Source organism: Rhincodon typus, chromosome 30 (genome assembly GCF_021869965.1).
Source record: "Rhincodon typus isolate 14 chromosome 30, sRhiTyp1.1, whole genome shotgun sequence".
Lineage (NCBI taxonomy): Eukaryota > Metazoa > Chordata > Chondrichthyes > Orectolobiformes > Rhincodontidae > Rhincodon > Rhincodon typus.
The window spans coordinates 1,765,674-1,788,651 of NC_063361.1; the positions used below are offsets into that span (position 1 = coordinate 1,765,674).

The 22,978-nt window shown below is 41.4% G+C and overlaps 1 protein-coding gene across 8 annotated transcripts in view; it reads right to left on the reverse strand.

Moving 5' to 3' along the window:
- LOC109919639 (1-phosphatidylinositol 4,5-bisphosphate phosphodiesterase delta-3-like) overlaps positions 1–22,978 on the reverse strand; it is a 142,260-nt gene that overhangs the window by 80,802 nt on the left and 38,480 nt on the right. For 3 of the 8 annotated variants that reach the window (XM_048614543.1, XM_048614542.1, XM_048614544.1), the window contains exons 3-4: positions 4,913–5,141; positions 2,446–2,575 (exon numbers count right to left, since the gene is read on the reverse strand). In XM_048614543.1, the coding sequence (XP_048470500.1) occupies positions 2,446–2,575; positions 4,913–5,141 (359 nt within the window). Of the gene's footprint in view, positions 1–2,445; positions 2,576–4,912; positions 5,142–6,183; positions 6,294–10,399; positions 10,560–16,604; positions 16,624–16,977; positions 17,162–22,978 lie in introns of those variants that run through there. The other 5 variants (XM_048614547.1, XM_048614548.1, XM_048614546.1 and 2 more) reach the window with 5 other exon arrangements.

Below are 22,978 nucleotides of genomic sequence, written 5' to 3' on the forward strand. Positions count from 1 at the left end.
ACCTGTCCGTCCTCCATGGACTGACCTATCCCCTCCCTAACTCCCCACCTACACTCACCTTTACTGGCTCCAACCCTGCATCCTTGACCTGTCTGTCTCCTCTCCACCTATCTCCTCCTTTATCCATCTTCTATCCGCCTCCCCCTTTCTCCCTATTTATTTCAGGATCCCATTCCCCTCCCCCATTTCTGAAGAAGGGTCTAGACCCGAAACGTCAGCTTTCCTGCTCCTCTGATGCTGCTTGGCCTGCTGTGTTCATCCAGCTCTACACCTTGTTGTCTCAGCTCTCCTGTTAACCAATATTGTTAACAGTTCTCTCTCTACACACGTTGTCCATCTATCCTTTAAACCTGCAGTCATCATATTTCCCCTCAAAAAAAAAACTCTTGGCCTTACTATCCTTGCAAATTACTGTCCCATCCCTAAGCTTCCTTTCCTTTTCAGAGTTCCTAAATGGTTTGTTAGCTCCCAACCCGATTCCCATCTTTTCCTGAGCTCCATGTTTGAATCACTCCAATCAGGTTTCTGCCTCTGCCAGAAATGGTTCTCAAAGTCACAATGGTATCCTATATGAGTGTAACAAAGTCTCCCTCATCCTTCCTGACCTGTTTGACACAGTTGACCATATCATCCTCACCCAGCACCTCTCCATGGTTATCCAGCTGGGATGGGGCTGCTCTCACTGATTGCAACCAGAGAGTCACTTGGAATGGCCTCTCTTCCCACTCTTGTTACCAATGGTGTCCTTCAAGGAACTATATTCAATCTCTTTATATAAAATATTCTGAAAGGGTTGGACAGACTGGATGTAGCGATGATGATGTTTCTCCTGGCTGAGGAGTAGGGGTGGGGTTGGGGGTGGGGCTGGAGTGTGGGAAAGAGTCCACGGAAAGTGGTCACAGTCTCAGGAAATGCGTCAGACCATTTCAGGCTGAGATGAAGAAAAATGTCTTCGTTCAGAGGGTGGTGAATCTGTGGAATTCTCAACACCAGAAGCCATGATCATGTTCAATGGCAGAGTGGGCTTGATGGCTTGCTGCCCTATAGTAACATCTTCTGAAGACACAATGATAGTTTTCACATGTACACTGATGACAGCCAGCTCTATTTCACTGCCACTTCTCTGGACTCCTTCACGTATTGCTAAATGATCAGGTTGCTCATCCGACATCCGTACTACATGAGCACAAACTATCTCCAATTAAATTTCACAAAGACTGAAGTCATTATTCTCAGTCCTTTTTCCAAGCTCCATTTTCCTTTCTGCCAAGTATATCTCTTCACCTGGCAACTGTCTGAGGTGAAGTCAGTCTGCTAACAAACTTGGCACCACATTTGTTCCCGAGACAAGATTCCAACCTCATTCTCATGATCACTAAGATGGCTTGTTCCACTTTAGTAACATCACTTGACATCTCCCATCTCAGCTCATTGGCTGCTGAAACCCTCACTCATGCCTTTTTTACATTAGTCATTTCAACATCTCAATATTCTCTCATCTCTTTAAAACTGGAAATTTTAAACATTGATGAAATAGTTTCTTGCCATATAATGCATACGGCCATCACTTTTTCATCTTGAAAATTGTCCAGAAAAGGCTTGAGCAATAGATGAACACTGTTTAACACTGCTACCATGCTGTAGCAACGTGAGTGGCGTTCACCACTAACAGGATGCTGCTGTCAAGCCAACAGGACATTCAATGTGTGGGGAGAGGTGGGGTGGGATTCTGAGTGGTTGACAGTGGGTAGCTCTGCTAGAAGCAACCCATGTTATGACAAGACTTGGGGTATGGGAGGCAAGTAAAAAACATGGAAGGAGGTATCCATGCCCTAAAGTTATCAAAATTGATGCTGAATTCTAAAGTCTACAAAGATTCCCAAGCAGAGGATGAGATGTTGTTCTTCCAGAATAATTTTAGAACCTGAATTAGAATTATGCTAAAAACCAACTTAGTATTCTGAGCTGAGTCTCAAAATGACTTTAAGCTACATATATTAATATTCTGTATTACTGTATTCTTTGTAGACAGATAAAATATACATGCACTGTGCCTGTTTTAATTCAACAATGTCAATTTGCCAGTTTTAAAACTTAAATTGTCATCTTACCAGTTCATTCTCCATGGAAAAGCCTCTGGCAAGGTTCACTTGCCAACCAGTCAACATTCACTTCTCATACAGTATAAATGTTTTTTTTTTCCTTAATTTGGTACTTTTGTGAATTGTCCTGATGAGTGCAAGATGAAAAACTTTCAATATAGCTCACAACAAAGGCCAAGCAAACCATCTGTCTCCTGATCACTTGCTGCACCTGCATGTTAACTTTTGCTCAGGTCTGTCTGTGAAAACATTCAGCTTCGAAAAGCAAGTTGTCATGACCTTGCGGATATGACAGAAATGACTTCCACGATCAGTCTCTCCATGCAGTCACATAGCTTCCTACCTTGAACAGCTGGTAAGCATATTCATCTTCAGTTTCAATGTTGATCATCTTCAGCAGATTTTTAACCTCTTTGAAGCTCATTTTGTTGTCCTTGTTTTTGTCAGCCTTCCGGAGGTATTCATGGATCCAGATAGATTCATGTAAAGGAGATCACTCAAAAATGCAAGGGAGAGAGGGACAGAATGACAGAGACAGTCAGAGATGATATGGGTCACTGGATTAATAGCCTCACGACAATGCTACTAGGCCATCACCTCACTTTGGGGTCTGCTTTATAAAGGGCTCAGATGATGAATTGCCTCTGGGCAGGCCGTTGCCTGTTACCCAGGGAACTCATCCTTGTAGAGCTCCACAGGGAGATTAATTAGTGATTCCTCATGGACCTTGTCAGGAGTATCACAAATGGTTAATGGAATTTTGTCATTTATCGCTGAAGAAACGGAGCATATAAGTGGGGAAGTGTTGTTGCAACTTCACAAGACATCAGTGGGACAGCACCTGGAGTTTTCAGTTCTGGTTCCCTTATTTGAGGAGGGATTTACTTGTATTAGAGGCAGTTCAGAGAAGATTCACTAGATGGAATCCAGAGATGAAGGATTTGTCTTATGAAGAGACATAGAGCTATACCAGGATGTTACCAGGACTGGAGGGTTTGAGTTATAAGGAGAAGCTGGATAAACTGCGACTTCTTTCACTGGAGCATAGGAGGTTGGACGGTGACCTTATAGAAGTTTATAAAGTCATGAGGGGCATAATGAATAGCATAGGTCTTTTCCCTCAGGTGGGGGTGTTCAAAACTAGGGGGCATATTTTTAAGGTTAGAGGAGAAAGAAATAAAAAGGGACCTGAGGGGCAAGTTTGTATGTGGAATGAACTGCCAGAGTAAGTGGTAGATGCAGGTACAGTGACAATATTTAAAAGATATTAGGACAGGTACAAAAATAGGAAAGATTTGGAGGAGCATGGGCCAAACGCAGGCAAGTGGGACTAGTTTAGTTTGGGAAACTTGGTAGGCATGGATAAATTGGACTGAAGGGCCTGTTTCCATGCTGCATGACTCTATGACTGTTATGAGAGGAGATCTTATTCAGGTATACAAGCCACTAAAGTGAATTGATAAAACAGACATAATGTGGAGATGCCGGTGTTGGACTGGGGTGGACAAAGTCAAAAGTCACACAACACCAGCTTTCACAAATCACAAGCTTTCGGACCGCTGCTCCTTCAATCAGAACTATAATCTGGTGTCGTGTGAAAGCAGACAGAGAAAGAATGTTCTACCATGAGTAAACAATCTAGAATGACAGGTCGTGGTTTTTTGGATAAGTGGCGGCAGATTTAAAACAGACATGAAGAGAAATTACTTCCCTCAAGGGGTCATGAATCTGTGGAACACACACCCCAGACCGCAGTGGATGCTGTGACGGTGAGTAAATTTAAGGAGGACATAGATAGATTTTTAATTAGTAACAGGTTTAAGGGTTATGAGGAACGGACAGGAAAGTGGAGTTGAGGTCAACTGGAGATCAGCCATGTTGATATCAAATGGTGGAGCAGATTCAAGGGGCTGAATTGCCTAGTTCTGCTCCCAGTTCTTGTGTTCTTCATATTTGTTAAGCAAGATTTGCCTTTCAGAAAAGCATGCTGGCTTTATCCAATCCCGTTAATGCTTTCTACATATTATGTATCATATCTATTTTAATAGACTCCAGCAACTTCCCACGAATGGTGCGAGGATAACTCGTCTGTAATCCGTTTTCATAGAATCCCTACAGTGTGGAAACAGGCCCTTCGGCCCAACAAGTCCACACCAAACCTCAGAGCATCCCACCCAGACCCATCCCCCTATAATTCACCTAATCTACACCTCCCTAAACACTACAGGCAATTTAGCATGGCCAATCCACCTAGCCTGCACATCTTTTGGACTGTGGGAGGAAACCCACACATACACGGGGAGAATGTGCAAACTCCACACAGACAGTTGCCCGAGGCTGGAATCGAACTGCTGTGAGGCAGCAGTGCTAACCACTGTGCCACCCCCATTCTCTCATTCTTTATTTAAAGAAAAAGTGGAGTTATATTTGCCACTCTCCAAGCTGTAGGATCTGCTCCAGATTTTATAGAATTCTGGAAGATGACCACCATACACCCATTATTCCAAGGCCACTTCCTTTAGTAGCCTGGGATGTAGATTATCAGGCCTTGGAGAACTGTCAGCTTTAAACTGTGTTAATTTCCTCAACACTATTGTCTCACTAATATTGATTTCCTTCAATTCTGCCTTCACACTAGGCCTTTGATTTCCTGACATTTCTGGGACGTTCGTTTGTGAAAACAGAATCAAAGTTTTCCGGCAATGTTGTGGGGGCATTCAGATGATCACTGCTCATGGTCTTTCAGCAATGTGGTCTTATTAAAAGACCCACTGCTCACCTGACCACAGAACGCAGTTTAGAAAGGATATTGGTGAATTTTCTCTCGTTGGCTCATGGCTTCTGCTTTCTTTCTTAGCTTTTTAAAGCCTTGAACCCATCGTCTCCCTTCTTCCTCCGACTCTGCTACCAGGTCCAGGTCTGTACGGTTGCCTGCGAACACGATGGTGAAGCACCGTTTCTCCGAGAAGCTGCTTCCATGTTTCTTCATCACTTCGGAGCGATGGCCCTCTTGGATGTCCCGGATATCCATCACCGAGACTGAAATAACAGACAAGAAATTAGCATCGGACAAAGATCTGAAAAATCATCCAGGACAAGATGCATCTTCATGGACTTGCCAGAAATCTGGACTATTTCAGTAACCAAGGAAACCCCGCTAACACACAGCACAATCAATATTAATCCCTGTATAAAACAATGTAAAATGAAAGTCTCTTTAGTATCTTGTATGTTTCAATAAGATCACCTCTGTTGAGGTATTCATTATTTTAATTTTGCTCATTTTTAGTTGAAGCTGAAGTTCAGAATCCAAATTTGAGCAGTAGCTTTGGAAATGAGGAGACAGCAATCAAACCGATATTTATGTGACCTAGCATTGAAAGATAATTGTAGATTATTTGTTGTCCTAAGAACACTATAGACATTTTAGTACTGAGATGTTCTTGGTTCAGGACTGGCAATTGGTTGGACATTGAACTGATCAATTAAGGGCAGATCGATACGGACTAATCACAGAGAAGGTTAGTAATAGAGAGGGGAAAAGAAAGTGAACCAGTTCTGACTGAGGTTTTGAAGCCAAGAGTCTGTTTTAAAACACTACTGGACAATGCTGCCTGTGCTTGGCTCTCTCTTGCTTTGGTTTTCACTGCAGTTGTCAGTTTGATTGTTCTGATAAGAAAGCAGCCCTCTGTAAGAAGTGGCGGAATAATCCTGGAGAGTTACTGGACCTGTTTGTACAATTCAGTGACCTCGGAATTCAAGCAAGACATACAGTTTACTTGCCTATGAACAACTCCATTTACCAAGGGTTTCTGAGGACATGGTACCCATTGTGAAACCTCTAAAGTGGCAAATTACAATTCTTTGATTTTTCTTTTAATTTATTCCTTAAAGCTGTTTGTCTGTCTGTCTGTTAGTCAGTGAGAGAGGGGGTATCTGGTCACAGAAGAGTGGGTTTGAAACATAGACCTTAATTAGATTGCCTTGTTGTTTAGCTGTGCTGTTCTAAAGTTACAGATAATAAATTATTAACTACTGTTTAAGTTATAAACTTGAACATAAGCATTAGAATTTCCTCTACCTCTACCTTGAATGCCTCCCACTGGTCTGACACTGATTTTCTTGAAGATGGCTGTTTTCAGTCCAGATCCCAGTAGAATTTATGGACTTTGTGGGAAGAGATCTGATCTACTTGGGAATAGAATAGTACAAATTATTCTTTGGGTGCACTCCCAAGGCACAGCCAGTAATTCCCAAAACACCCTTCTCCGTGGCTCTCTTACATTGCTGTCCCTGGCCATTTGATCCCTTGAGCCTGCTCTGCATTTCATAAGATCGTTATTGACCTGTTTCTTTGGAATTCCACATTTTCAACTTCCCCTGATAACCATCTGTTCCCCTGCCTAACAAGAATCTATCCTGCTGTACCTTAAAAATATTCAAGGACTCTGCCTTCGCCACCTTTTGTGGCAGAGTTCCAAACCACAAAACTCTCAGAAAAATAAAATTTCTCCTCATCTCTGCCTTTAAAAAATGATCCCTAGTGGTGTCTCTAGTTCTGGACTTATCTTACATGAGAAAATTTCCTTTCCACAGTCACCTTGTCAAGACTGTTCAGGACCTTAGTCAGAATCAGGATCCTATAACGATACTATCATCCCCTTCCTACTTCACCTAATATCTTCTAGTGACATCCTGCTTGGTGTATAATGCATAGAAAAATAGCATAAATTTGGCAGAAAGAAAATAGTCTCCAATCTGACTGGTGTAATAATAGCAGAAAGAGTTCAAGGGCTGACTGAAAGATGGAGACCATCATGGTTTAGCAACAGTTAAACACATGTTGATTTTGATTCCCGGCCTTACTAATAATTTTCACTATTCCCCCCTCCCCTTTCATCCACAAATTCATGAGTCCCACAACACACTGAAATGTTTGTGCCCCTTGAATACTGACTTCTACGCTCCTCCCTAATTTTAATCACTCGACCATTGGCTTTCATCTGCGAAGACATGAAGCTACTTGGACTTCAATGAGCTTCAGTAGGTAGAGACAGGCAATCAATACTCTAGGTCATCTCTTGGAACCAAGCAGAATCAATTGATGATGACCACTGCACATAACCTCCACATCACTGCCTGCGACCTCCATGCCACTGTGACCTTCCAGGTACCAATGTTTCCAAACTACAGGGGGTTAAGCAAGGAGATCTCAGAATTAATCCACAGCCTCATCTCCTCATGTCTTCCATCTATACACTGGATGCTTGCAGAGGATCAGGATGCAGACATTCCATCTTGGAAGTTTCTGCACTCTCACCAATTAAAATAATGAGTGGCCACACAGTATTTAATTGGCTGCAAAGTGCTACTGAATATCCTGAGGTTGCTAAAAGGAATCTTGTGGCACAGTGGTAGCATTCTTCCCTCTGAATCAAGAGGTCTGGGTTCAAGTTCCACCTGCTCCAAAGCTGTGCAATAACATTTCTGAACAAGTTGATCAGAAAATATCAATCCCGGAGGTTGTTGCAAATTCTTTCAAACCTTAAGTCTACAAAGCCAATTGCAGCTGAGAATTCTTTTCTCTCAGAACGTGATGAGTCCTGGAAATCTTGCTCACCAAGTGGTGGAAGCAAAGTCTGAATATTTTACATTCAAATTCTGATTATTATATAGGACAAAGGTAGATAGATTCTTGCTGAGCAAGGGTCTGAAAGGTTGTTTAGGGGTAAGGAGGGGATGTGGATCATGATCATATGGTCTTTTCCTGATCCTAACTCATACATGTTTTATGTGGCACAGTTACTCTGAAAACATGCATGGGCAGGAAATATTACACTTTGTGTTTTGTGTAGGGTGCAAGCTGTGCTGAGGACTCCTTAATACCACTGGCCATTTCCTTCTAAAATAATCAACTCCACCAGCACAGAACTCAGCTCAAATTCCTACAGAAATGCAAGCAAAAGACAAAGGGAAAAAGCATTTGCTGCAATTGCTTTTAAATTACACAGTCAATTGTGGTACTTCCTGTTTTTTGCAGCAAATCATGTAAAGAATGGAAATAAAGGTTGCATTGCCAACATCTGTTGCCTGAACAATGAACTCAGTTTCCATGAATGGCTCTGTATTAATATGTTTGTATGATTTGTTGTGTGCCATGATCATGAACCTCTCGAGAGACAGATGGCACTGATATAATTGCAGTAGGACTCCACTGTCTTCTTCATGCCGTCAACAGAATTGTTGGCATATATACAAAGCTGGTGTGGAGTGCACATTACAATGCATACTGGCATCATCTCCATTTCTACAAACCTATAACTTTCATTGCACCACATGGGGGTATAACATTGAGCAAGATTTTGACAAGATACAAGACGATATTAACAAACTTGCAACCTTGGCATACAATCAGTAATTGAATTCCAGCACCAGTAAAGTGTGAGGTGGTGCATTGAAAGGCTATGACAACTTGCATACTAAGACGGTATAAAATGAAAGAGGTACAAACAAATCACATCCACAAATCTTTAAAAGCACAAACATAGATTAAGCCTAAAGAAAATATAAATAAAGCATTTCAAGACGTATAAATTACATTATTGAAAAAGGTTATATTAATCATGTATCAAACCTTGATTAGGCCACACCAAAGAACAATGCACATTTCTGGTCTCCTTTTACAAAATAATGAAGATTTACAGGGACTGAGGCAAAAAGGAAAATCAAACAAGGATGACCTTAATATAAATCTTTAAAATGATGAACAGACTCACACTCATGTAAAAAAGTTACAAAACTCATCAGCCCAACCACACTGTCCCACATTTAACCAGAAATTTCAAAATTAAAGAAAAATAGTACACTTAATAGATTAAATTTGAGGAATTAAGTAACCAATTAAAATGAAAATGTCATACGAGTTAGGAATAAGAATAGACTAAACAGCCCATTGAGCCTGCTCCATTATTCAATAAGATCATGGCTGATCTGCTTTTAACTTCAAATCTATATTTTTGCACATCCTCGATAATCTTTTGAGGAGGGGAATTCCAAAGGCTCATATCCTCCTCTTTGTTTGAAATGGGTTCTCTCTTATTTTTAAATATGACCCCAGCTCTAGATTATCCCATAACAGGAAACATCCTTTCAACACCCACCCTGTCTTCTACGTTTCAATTCATTCACCTTTGATTCTTCTAAACTTCAGAGGATGCAGGCCTAGCCTGTCTAAGCCTTTTTCTAATGAGGCAATCCACTCATTTGAGGTATTAGTTCAATAAGCCTTCTCTGAATTGTTCTCAACGCATTAACGTCCTTCTATAAGTACTATTATTATTATATACCATCCTCCAGATGCAGCCTTACCCATGACCTGCATAGTAAAGTATAACCTCCTTATTCTTGCATTCAATTTCCCTTGCAATAAACCATAACATTCTATCAGCTTTTCCAATACTTGCCGTTCCTACATACTAACTCTCTGCAATTCCTGAACTAGGCCACCCAGGTCTCACTGCATCTCAGCTCTGCAACTTTCATCATTTAGATTATATGCTTTTTTTTTTTTAATTCTTTCTGAAAAATGGACAATTTCACATTTTTCCACATTATACTCCACTTGCTGGTTCTTGGTCCATTCACGTAACCTACCAATATCCCTTTGCACCTCCTAATGTCCGATTCATAAATTTCATAACAACTTTGTATCATCATACCATACCTTCAGTCCCTTCATCCATCATTTATATAAATTGTAAAGAGTTGAAGCCCCAGCACTGACCTCTGTGACAGACCACTTGTGACATCTGGCCAACCTAAAATAGACTCATTTGTTCCTACTGGTTGGCTAACAGGAAGCAGAGACATTTTTGATCCATTTCTATGGCTACCCGCTATTCCATGAGCTTTTATTTCCCACAATATATTCCTTTGACGTGTCATCTTTTCGAATGTATTAATTACTGGGGCCTATTGGGAATGCCCGAGTCTTGCTGCAAGGGGTTTATGAGAATACATTATTCGATGGTAAATTTCTTCCAGGGCTGTGCAGGAGATAGACAGTTAATTATGGAAGGTTCACTTAAGATAGAAGGTAGAGACAGGAAAATCACACCAATAAACAGGAATCAGAGAAACAATCTGGATCCAAGCAGGAGTTGTCCCGATAAGCCAGAGATGGCAGGTGGGGTGTCAGGTACAAAAGTATGTCAGGGCGTGCGCATTTGAGAGCCTGGACAAGGAATTACATTGATCTGTGGGTAAAATCAACCCTATGGTATACACAGTTTACCAACCATGGGAAGTTAAATTGATTCATGATGGTTTCAATTGGAACGATATTGTCTTCTGATATGCATCGCAACATACTTCCGGTCAGGTTGTTGACTTGCTTGCTGAGCTGGCTTGTTTTCGTTCAGATTGCATTTCATTGTTGATTGCATCATGGGTTGAGAACCACGCCTCTAGAAATTCCTGTGCGTGTCTATGTTTGGCTTGGGCTACTGTGGTTACATTGTCCCAGTTAAACTGATGGCTTTCATTGTCCAAGTATATTGATATTAAGGAGAGTTCGTCGTGTTGTTTTGCTGCTAGCTGATGTTCATTGAACTGGAAATTCCTAGAGGCGTGGTTCTCAACCTGTAATGCAATCAACAAACAGAAAGAATTGGACCCCATATACAAACCCATACAGAACAAAACCAGAAATGACACTACTCACCTAAGCAGACCGGACAGTATAAATTCAAGTGGAGTAGAATAACATCGCTTCATTGGAGGCCTCACTGGGGATATTACCTAGCATGGTGACAAAACGTCTGAACAAAAACAAGCCAGCTCAGCGAGCAAGTCAACAACCTCGCCCACAACGTGACTTACAAATCTTTGCTAAAACTTTAAGTATTTCCTGTCATTTTAAATCTGGCTAACGTGATTGTTAATAAAGGAATTTGGGAAAGCAGCACAATACTAGCAAGATTAGAAATCAAATTATAATATAGTGCAGAATTTCTAATCAGAATAATCCAGTGAAACTCAGGAACGTGCAGACAAGGCTTGTCGATATTATTAAATCGAACAGTTTAGATATCTTATGACACACCTCCAGAGTAGGTGTGACTTGAACCTCCCAGCTTAGAGGTGGGGACACTATCATTGCACCACAGGAGCATTTTAGATGAGGGCTGTAAGTGGATAGCTTTCTCTAAGCCATTGTGATAGAGATCTACAGCACAGAAAAAAGCCATTCAGCCCATCCGGTCATGCAGGTCAAAAACAACCATCTAACTATTCTAATCCCATTTTCCAGCAATTGGTCCACAGCCTTTTATGCGTTGGCATCACAAATGCACATCTAGATACTTCTTAAATGTCATAACAGTTTCTGCATTTACCATCCTTACAGGCAGTGAATTCTAGATTCCCACCACCCTCTGGGTGAAAAAGATTTTCCTCACATTGCCTCTAAACCTTCTGCCCCTTACCTTACCTTAAATCTATGCCTCGTGGTCACTGATCCTTCCATCAAGAGGAAAAGTTTATTTTGTCTACCCTTATCGATGCCCCTCATTATTTTATACATCTTAATCATGTCCTATCTCAGTCTACTCCACTCCAAGGAAAACAACCCCAGTCTGTCCAATCGCCCTTTATAATTGAAACTCTCCAGCCCAGGCAACTTCCTGGTAAATCTCCTCTGCACTGTCTTCCTATAATGTGGATTCCAGAACCCCACACAGTCTCTTGCTGTAGCCTAACAAACATTTTATACAGTTCCGGCATAACCCCCATGCTCTTAAACTCTATGTCTTGGCTAATAATGACAACAATCCCTTGTGCCTGCCTAACCACTTTATCAACCTATCCTGGTACCTTCTGGGGAAGGGTCACTGGACCTGAAACATGAACTCTGATTTCTCTTCACAGATGCTGCCAGACCAGCTGAGCTTTTCCAGCAACTTCTGCTTTGGTTGTGGTACCTTAAGGGACTTGTGTACATGCACACCAAGGCCCCCCGGTCCTGTGCTTTCTAGGGTCCTAACATTCATCATGTATTCCCTTGGCTTGTTTATCCTCCCCAACTGCATCACCTCACATTTATCTGGAATGAATTCCATTTGCCATTGATCAGCCCATCTCACCAGTCCTTCTATATTCTCCTGTAATCAAAGGCAACCTTCCTCTCTATGCGCCATCTCACCAATTTTTGGTGAATGTGCAAACTACTGATTCCTGTGGAACCCCATTTGACACAGAACTCCAGGTGGAAAAACATCTCTCAACCCCCACCCTCTGCCTCATCCTACTCAACTAACTGGGGATTCAACTTGCCAAAATTCTTTGGCTTCCATGGACTCTTGCCTTTGCTAGCAGCCTCCCATGCAGGTCCATATCAAAAGCCTTGCTGAAGCCCAAGTAGACTGCATCTGTTTTGAGACCAGAGAGGAATTGAAAATTTTTGTAAATGCCTCTGCAATTTCCTCCTTTCCATCACTCAAAAACCTTAGACACATTTCATCCACCCCTAAATATTTATCTGCTTTCAACCCTGTCAGAGATAACTGTAAACTTGTTGTTCATAAGAACTGCATTTGATAGTATGGCCATGACCTGAGGAATTGGAACCATGCAAGAAGAGATTAGCACAGGTCTTCAGGTAAATGCCACAACTCTCCTTGGTATCCTTGAAATTTGAAGAATGGCAAGAAGGCAGCTCCCCATGCCCTTTGAGGCTAATATGGGATGGAAAATGAATGTCTACTAGTCAGCGACACCGATGTCCCATTAATGACTAAGATAAAAGGGATTCCACTGAATGGAACATGTAGCATGATACTGGAATAACAGCATGACCATGAAGATGTGACTTGTTACATGTGAAGACGCAACTAAAATTGGAAAATAGATGAACTTGAACTCAAGAATCCATATGCTTAGTTACTTAACTACAGAAGAACACAAAATGATCAATGTTACCAATAGAGCGAGGGAACATTTGAAATCATTGAAGCACTGACTTTTACTCCATAGAAAAACTGACTATGGTCCATCAGGACAGAATTAAATATCCAGATAATGGTCAGAAAGGGTAAAATTAATATTAAAAGCAAGATAAATCAGATCTCTGGAAATGTAAAAATTAATTTAAAAAGATGCTTAAGGATAAAGGAAGAAGTAGAAAATAATTCAAAATTGTCTTCAACATTTGCTCTGTAATTCAAGAAGTTCAAGATTTACTGAGGATATGGAAAACTATAGCTTTCTACACTATGTATTCCAATTTTTTTGTTTGTTATGATAATCTATTGTCTGCTCCTTATATGCTCCTTGCTGTTAATAACTTAGACCGGGGAAATAGGCAGGCAGTGGTGTAGTGGTAATGTCACTAACTAATAATCTAAAGACCCTGGTTAATTTTCTGGGCACATGGGTTCAAATCATATATCACAGCGGTGGTGAAATCTGAATTCAGATTTTTTTTTTTTAAAAATGAAGCTAGTCTGGGCAACTCTTAGAACATAATTCTGATCATCAGGGAGAACTACATCTGGATAATCAATATCTTTCAGGGAAGGAAACCTGTTGTCCTTACCTGGTCTGGTCTACAAGTGATTCGTGCCTTGCCTCTGGGCATTTAGGGATAGGCAGTAAACGCTGGCCTAGCCGGTAATGCCAAATCCCGTGAATAAATCAATACAATATTTAATATTAATATAAATAATATATAATAAAATGTTTGTAGAATTCCTGCTACAAGAACAAACCGATTTACGGGTGATGAGTATCAATCTATAGGCCTGTTAACAATAGCTAGCTTAGTAAGGGCCAATTATGAGAAGTCAAGTATAACTATGAGCTGTTTATTAGGACAAATGCTTAGTTCAGAAATGTTTCTGAAACATTATTATATTTTGGAATAATATTCCATCTGGAATTCTAGAATACTTAGAAGAGCCCAAAGGGTCATGAACCAATCTACGTTAAACATTTGTATAGTCGAAAGAGAGTAGCATTGAATTGGGAAAAGTCAAACAGAAACAGAAATCACCTCACAGTGGACACTTTAGGCCAGGATGTATGGAAAAAAAAATTTCTAAAATGAATAGCAAATAAAAAAGGGTCATATCCCTCGTCCTGCCTTAAATTACCTGATCAGAACTAAAAACAAAATCTTTCTACTATAAATCTGTTGAACTTGCTGAGATCGGAGACTAAAGCAAATGATATCAAGAGAGACAGTTGAAGGGTTGCGACCCGACACATCAACTTTCCTGCTCCTCTGATGCTGCCTGACCTGCTGGGTTCCTCTAGCTCCACGCTGTGTTGTCTCTGACTCTAGCATCTGCAGTTCCGGCTATCTCCCAGGGATAGTGTGGGCAAGTGAATTCATGTAGATTGCCCTTGGAAAGACAGTACAACTTACTGGAGGACTGAGTTGACTGCAAGGGGTTTTACATAGTGGAAAAGTACTGGAGCAAGGAAAGGAGAGCTGGGCATCTTTCTGGGTGAGGAGGTGGGAGGCATCTCATTGAGAATTATGCTTTTAAGAGAAGCTTCACAGGATATGATAGCCTAAAAACTCAGCGACCCAGCCTCAAACCCTGAACAGGCATATAACAGTCTCAGGATCTCTGCTGCAGGTGCAAAAAAAAAGTTATAATAGATAGAAGCAGCAGCCCACCCTAGAATCAGGAAGTAGAGTCTGCAGTCAGCCAGAACAGATCACTGCAGAGGATTGTGCGACTAAATGGTGACATAGTTGAGCATTTTAGTGGTAGGTATAGATTATGTTCTGGGAGTAAAGGAATGAAGCACTGCTGTTGCATTTTATAAAAACATTATGATCTTTATCAAATCTATTGAATTTATAATCATTTTCTATAAGTTATGATATAAATAAGCTAACCCTGTTAAGCAGAACAAGCTTTTGAATGGATTAACAATTTGTTTCCCTGTAATTCGCATATCAAAATCAAGTATAAATCCACCCTCGAGCGACTGTCTGTGTGGAGTTTGCACATTCTCCCTGTGTTTGCGTAGGTTCCCTTCGGGTGCTCCGGTTTCCTCCTACACTCCAAAAAATGTGCAGGCTAGGTGGATTGGCCACGCTAGCTTGCCCATAGTGTATCAGGAATGTGTAAATTAGGTGGGTTATAGGGGAATGGGCCTGGGTGGGATGGTCTAAGGGTTGGTGTGGACTTGTTGGGCTGAAGGGCCTGTTCCCACACTGTAGGGATTCTATGAAGAATTCAACGAAGAAAATTTGGGTGAGTATTTAAAACTGGAAACTCAACTGTAAGGTAAAACAATGGCAAAAATGTGCAAAGAAAGACTCACTGCTGAAAGGAGAACAAATCAATAGACCCATGGGAATACATACAATCAGCTGGAAGTTCCCCTCCAAGCCATTCACCACCCTGACTTGGAAATAGATCGCCGTTCCTTCTGGGTGGCTGGGTCAAGTCCTGAGATTCCATCCCTAATGGTATTGTGATGAACTGTTATATCCCAAAAGCTGAAGCAGTTCCATACAGCAGCTCACCACCACCTTCTCCAGGGAAATTAAAGAATGGGTAATAAATGTTGGCTGTGTCAGTGACACCCATCTTTATGAAATTAATTTTAAAAACCTGCACTGACACATTGGGCCAAATGATACCTCTGTGCTATACATCACAGATCAGGTGACCAAACTTGTAAAAAAGGTAGATGCTTCAATATTATCTGTCAATAGATACAATCATCTTCAATCCACACCATTTCTGGTCATAGTTTTCAATAATTGTATCCAAAAGAAACATATCGATCCTAGTCTGATGCAGTCACACTGCAGCTCTCACCTTTTATGAGAAATGTCTAATTTTATCCAAATAGTCTCTAATTTTAACAAAATGCCTCTTTGAACTTGAATGCCCCACCAGAGTCAAAAAGGGTTTTCTCAGCACGTACTCCATTGAATCCTTTTCTTCCATTTTTAAGCCCCTAATGAGATCAGCTTCAATATTCTGAAGTTGAGGGAGTGCAAAGCAGGTTTCTTCAACCTGTCCTCATAATTTAACTCTCAAAGTTGAGTTATCATTCTGGTGATTGTAGGATTGAGCAAAAATCCGCATATTCTGAAATACTGGACCAAAATCCTGGATTTTTCAAATGGCTTTTAAAATTTTTTTTTTAAAAAGCAGCTGGGCTACGCTCTGCAAAAATTACACAGGCACAGAGATTGCTGCTTGGAACCAATATTCAGCCCGAAAGTCCAATTCACACATTCACTCTAAAAGAACAATCAACCAGGCCTAAACCCCACCCAATCCAGACGGAATGGGGCCTCTGCAGATACCAAACATTCAACTTCGATCAATATTCGTGCACAGAGCTACCGGATATTCCATTTAACCAAAATACATTTTCACCTACTCTTAAACTATTAGGAAGCCAATTGCCTCAAAAAGGGCACAGCAGGAACACAATGGCAAGCGCAGATGTGGTGCAAAGATAACAGACCCATAATTAGTACGATTGCAGGCCTCGACCTCACTTAAGAGACCTATTCCCGCAGCTACTCCCAGGAGAGACATCCGAGAGAGTGATTCACCCCGGGAGCTATTCCTGCAGCTACCCCCAGGAGAAGGATCCAAAAGCACTATCGCCCCGACAGCAATCCCCCAAACAGCTATTTGCACAGAGGGATCCCAACGGAAATCCCAAAACCTACCAACACAGGCCTGTTCCGTACCAGGGGAACCAACAGCAACCGACCACGACCTGCAGACCTGACAATCTCCAAAAACCACCGACACCACAAGGCCTCAGACACTTCCTGAGTGAAAACCGACTTACAAAAACCGCCGCAAAATAAGGAAAACCGAGCACTCACCCGATAAATCCACTATGCATCCTATCGCATCAGCGGATTCAACCCAGACAGAAGGCCTACACCGTCCAAAGTCTTCATCGAAACACTGGCTACGGCAAGTGGGAATGGCCACCTTTATTTCAAAATCTTGTTTTATCTCCAGTGGTGAGCTTATATTCTCGAGACCCCAAAGTATCCAACCTAGCTAGCCGGAAGGGGAAGGTGGGTGGCTACAGACACCCCAAGCATGGGAGGACTGACTTATAGTTTCTGTGATTAAGACTACTGTTTAGCTTCTAACAGTGTTTAACCTGCGTTTAATTTAATAGTGAATTTAAGTACTGTCCTCTGTATCATTGAAAGTGTCAATTTCACTGTTTGGTATTTGCCTGTATTTCTTGTAATATACTTACTTTTTGTGTTTAATAAACACAGAGATTCTTTTGCCCCTGAAACACTTGTTTACTGCCTTCTTCATTTCACATTCCCTCAATTAAGTCCAGTGTCAGAACCAGGGATTTGGGGGTGATTCGAACCACCTAAAAATCAGCAAATTACTGATCACAAACCAGAATTCCTACATGATTCTGTACTATATCCCCCACCAAGGCCAATTGATCATCCCATGGCTGAATGCAGTGTCACAACTTTGTCTGGATAGGGCTCTAAATAACTGGAGCATAATTTTCTCTTCTTTACATTCCAGTTTGGTGGGGCAGTGGTTATGTCACATAATCCAGAACCCTTGGAAAAAGTTCTGAGGGCATCCATCCAAATTCTACCCTGGCAGGCGATGAAATTTACATTCACTAAAAATCTGTACAGCGAACTGACTGAATGGTGTTCATGTAACAGACTACAAGCAGGAGCAGGCCTATTGGCCCTCTAAGCCTGCTCTACCATTCAATTTGATCATGGCCAATCCTCTATGTCAATGCCGTATTTCTGCTCACTCATTGATGCCTTTAAAACCTAGAAATGGATTGCTCTCTTTCTTGAAAAAAAGTCAGTGACTTGGCTTCCACACAGCCTTTGGTGGCAGAGAATTCCACAGGTTCACCACCCCTTGAGTGAAGAAATATTTTCTCATGTCAGTTGTAAATTGTCTATCTCATTTCTTGAGACTCTGAACACAGATCTAGACTCACCAACCAAGGAAAACATCTGCACTGCATCTCATCTGTCAGCTCCATTCAAATTTTATACATTTTAATCAGATCCTCTCTTAGCCTTCTAAACCCCAGTGAATACAGGCCTACTTGAACCAATCTCTCTCCATGGACTATGCTGTCATCCCCAGTATCAGCTAGTAAACCTCTACTACACTCCTTCTATGGCAGGCATATCCTTTCTTAGGTTTGGAGAATAAAACAGCAAGCAATAGTGTCATCTCACCAAGGCCCTGTATAAGTGCAATTAAAAATACCCTACTTCTGAACTCAAATGTTCTTGCAATAAAGGCCAACATACCACTTGCCTTCCAAATTGCTAGCTGCACGTGTCTATTTTCATTGAATGGCGTACAAGGACACCCAGATCCCTTTGTACAATGACACTCTCAATATATCACTGTTTCAATTATACTCTTTTCACGCTGGTGTATAACTTCATGTTTATTTACATTGTGTTGCAACTGCCATGTGTTTGCCCACTCATTCAACTTGTCCAAATCACCTCGAAGCCTCCTTCCCTCACAACTCTCAATCCTATTCAGTTTCATATCCTCAGCAAACTTGCAAATGTTGCACTTAGTTCCCTCATCCAAGGTCATTTTTTATAAAAAGGTGGGGCACAAGCACTGAATCTTGCAGTACCCCATTATTCACTGCCTCCTATATGAAAAAAAAACCCATTCATTTCCACTCTGTTTCCCATCTGACAACCAATTTTCAATCCATGACAATACATTGCCCCTATCCCACATGCTTTAACTTTGCCCATTAACCTCTTATGAAGGACCTTATCAGAAGCCTTCTGAAAATCCAAACACACCACATCCATTGTTCTCCCTTATCTACACCGATACATCTTTATTATCAATAATCACAAAAACCCATCAGGTTCACTAATGTCCTTCGGAAAAGGAAACTGCTGACCTTACCTGGTCTGGCCTGCTTGTGACTCCAGACCCAGAGAGCAATGTGGTTGACTCTTCACTGGCCTCTGGGCAATTAGGAATGGGCAATAAATGCTGGTTGAGCTAACAATGCCCACAGCCCATGAACAAACTTTTAAAAAGTGTCATTCAAGTAAAGGAGAAAATTCCATTTTAACCTCTTTGTTTAGTTTGATGCTGACACTATTGTCATTTTATTACAAAGTTCCAAAAGATAACTCACACCTACTAATCAAACCCCTCCAAAATGACAGCCAGGGTCACTTCCACCCACCCTATGTCTTTTTCCCAGAGGACAATAGCCTTTCAAACTGCAACATGTAACATCTGGCACTGTGCAGCCACTGTTTTGCACATGCTTTCGATTTAAGGAAGTAATTCTTTTTGAAAACATGGTTTATACAAAACTCTTCAGAACTAGCTCTATAACATACTGTCATAGAATAAGCAATGCCTCTAAAAGGAAGCTGGAAGTTGGCCATAAGTATAGTGAGTGCTTTCTCAGAACTGGGCAGCAAACAACTTCATTACAGCACATTGAAAACTAGTCTGGGTTTTCCTTCTGTTAACGTAATTTTCGCTTGTCAAAGCCTAGTGTTTTGAATGGATAAATCTTACTTAGTTGTTTATCAGTTTTGAAGTTCTGTTTTATGTATCACAATGATCAAGTTTACTCTGTTTAACAGGATTATCTTGCCAGGAGAAGGAAGGCATGACATGAATGATTGAGGTTCAAGCCTATATATTAACCCAAAACCTTCCATCATTGCTCCTGATGAATATTCAATGGCCAGTTCACAAAGCTGATCGAGTCATATTTTGCCGCTGTGTCACTGTATTGGTTACAGGCTTGGGACAAGGTAAGGAGATAGACAACAAACTTGCAACAGAAGACAAATACAACAAGGATACATGCAAGGGAGAGTTTTTTTTTCAAGAAAAGGAGGAATTAATGCAGCATGAGATCAGATTTTTTACATTAGCATTGAGCTCTGAACCACTGAAGTTAAACAACTCTTTAAGACAGACACTTTCAACCTAATGGATAATCTAAAAGTACTACATATTACTTCCAGAGAACATGGGGAGGGAATTCACTCGGTGCTTATAAAGCAAAGCAAGGGAGGTTTCAGCCGCATCTGTTTTGCCAGAGTTCTGTATTTATTCTAAGGAACAAATTTTGTGATCCCACATCGATGGGGCAATCAATCATGATCTGCCACAGAACTTGGCTTGGCAGCATAACCCCTTTGAATCCTGGATCACATGACATTAGCCAGGTTGTTGATGGATGTCCTTGGTGAATCTGCTGAACATTGAGTTGAAGATATGAAATTGTTGGTCCATTTTACAAATAACTCAATTCTTTGAGGTGGTCTGCAATCTATTCTTGTTAAACGCTTGTCAGTTTTTTCAGGGATAAAGTGCAATATTGTACCAATGTGCTTCCTCATTTGCCATAGTTATGTGACCACTACCATGAGGAACATCCATGGAACATCCATCTTGCAGCCAGTTTCAGTAAAGTCACTATGCAGATCCAATTATGGCCATGAGAGGTCAGAACAGCTTCCTTAGCTTTAAGGCCAAGAGATGGGGTCTCATGCCAGGTTGGGTGGGATCTGTCAACAATTTCACCTCGGGAAGGCACCTAATTGGCTGTGTCTGGAAGACGTGTCCCACAACTAATGGCGAGCGAGTTATTGCCCGTGTTGTCCTAATCACAGGGTGGGAAGACTGAAACCTTAGCAGTGCCACTAGAAGAAGTGGCTGCTGATGTGGTTTGCAGGAAAGCTCAGCAGTTTGGTAGATAGGTAAGAAAAATATGGTACAAGTATTTCTGCTATAACGCATGTGTTGTTAACGCAAATTGACTAATGCGATTTTGATGTATAGTGGACACTGTTTGGTTAATGGGAACTTTCTACTGTACCGTATAATGATTTTCTATAGCACAAGGTCACACACGAATGCAACTATGGTGTTATAGGAAAACTACCTGTACATGAGCAGGGCAGAGGGTTGGAGGTCAAATCAATCCACAGAACCAGTTGGGGTTTCAGATGCTGTCTTCCTTGCCCAAGAACCTGTTTTTAGCAATAAAACCCCAAACTCCAACCACCTCACTATTTAGTTGGTGACCTCTTCACCTGGTGGGTGGGAGAGGGCGTTCCGGCAGCCAGATGCTGATGGCAGCGTAACATGACCTTACTAAGGCCATATTCACTGCCTAACAGCAGGATAACATGAGGCAGCATAACCAACCTGGCACCCAATCAGCTTACTGGCCTCTGTGCTTCCCAGCCCACTTTCCAGGTGCTAGTAAAATTCAGAGATAACACAGTGTGGAGCTGGAGGAGCACAGCAGGCCAGGCAGCATCAGAGGAGCAGGAAAGTTGACATTTTAGGTCAGGGTCATTCTTCAGAAATGGGGCTTTATTCTAACAATTTGAAGCAGACCTTTCAGGATTGTAATCTAGAATCAGTTCTCTTGCACAAAGGATAAAAGAAGTTTGGAACTCTCCTCTACAAACAACAATTCATACAGAGCCAATTGTTAAATTTTAAATATGAGATTGATAGTTCTTTTCAAATCAAAGATATTAAAAGATATGATACAGTTGTGGATAAATGTAGCTGGGTCACTATGAGCTGTAATTTAGTGAAGAAAAGAACAGCTAGAGAGGCTAAATGATCTCCTCATGTTCCTATTTCCAAGAGGATTAATGTTGACCTGCTGTCGTTATTATATTCTGTTAACTGTAAAATTCAGGAAGATTGCATGCAGGTGAAATTTAAAGAGATAGTGACATCGGACAGAACTTTCTCTTCTGAGGCTAAGTATTGTGGTGGGCCCAGAGAGAGAGAGAAGTACTTCCGTTTGGGATTGGGTCAGGTTCTCACATAATAATGTTCTTTAAAGCTCATTACATACACATGTGGTAAAATACCAAATTTGATAGGTAGGCAGGCAGGGAGATTTATCTCTCCCGTCAGGATCTTCTGTACTTCCAGGTGTCATATTTATAAAAGCAGCCTGGCATAAATTCATTCCTGAGGTGAATTGGCAGACCTTGCATTCTGACTCTTACGCAGCCTACAGCCAGCAGAGAGGAGGGAGAAGGAAGCCCCACAATTTAGTGACCAGTTCCTTGAGTTATTCCTGCACAGTGTGAGACAGTCTGTTCACCACGGATGGCCACTTGTTGCCAAAGACAGCGTGGGTGTATAAGGAGGGGAGGCAGTCAGTGCATGGCCAGTTCAAAGGTATGGCTGCATGCAGCGCCACAACAATTGAATGATCTTCTGCAGTCTGCCAGAGCAAGTATCATTGTCTCCCAAGTCCTTCATGATCCTTGAGCTGTTGTCCGCATAGACGGCCATCACACACCATCTTGGACGATGGCCATCTCTATCAAATGCCTTATGTCTAATCAGTCTCTCACTTCATTGCATTGATGACCAGCTAACAGCAACACCAGGATACAGCCTCTCTCACATCTGCTATGACTCCCACATCAAAAAGTGGTCCACAGCACTCAGTAGCTCATACATCATGAGCTCACTCCCTTTCTGTCACTTCAAGAACCAACACACCATACAGCCCCTCACCAAAGCCAAGGCCACCACCACCACAAACAGTGGAATGACTATCAACACTTCAGGCAAACATCACACACATGAACACGAACACACACACACACACACACACAAACGCGTGCGCGCACACACAGGGACCATATGAAGCTTCATAAGCATTATCTTACTGTTGCTGTCCATGCATTTGACAAATAGCACAATGAGACAACTGTTACCTCTCATTAACCCTTGCAACGGAGCCCTTAAACTCTGGAAGTTTCATCCTACAGAAGAATTTCCTCTCCATGTGTTAACTTTTATGGGCAG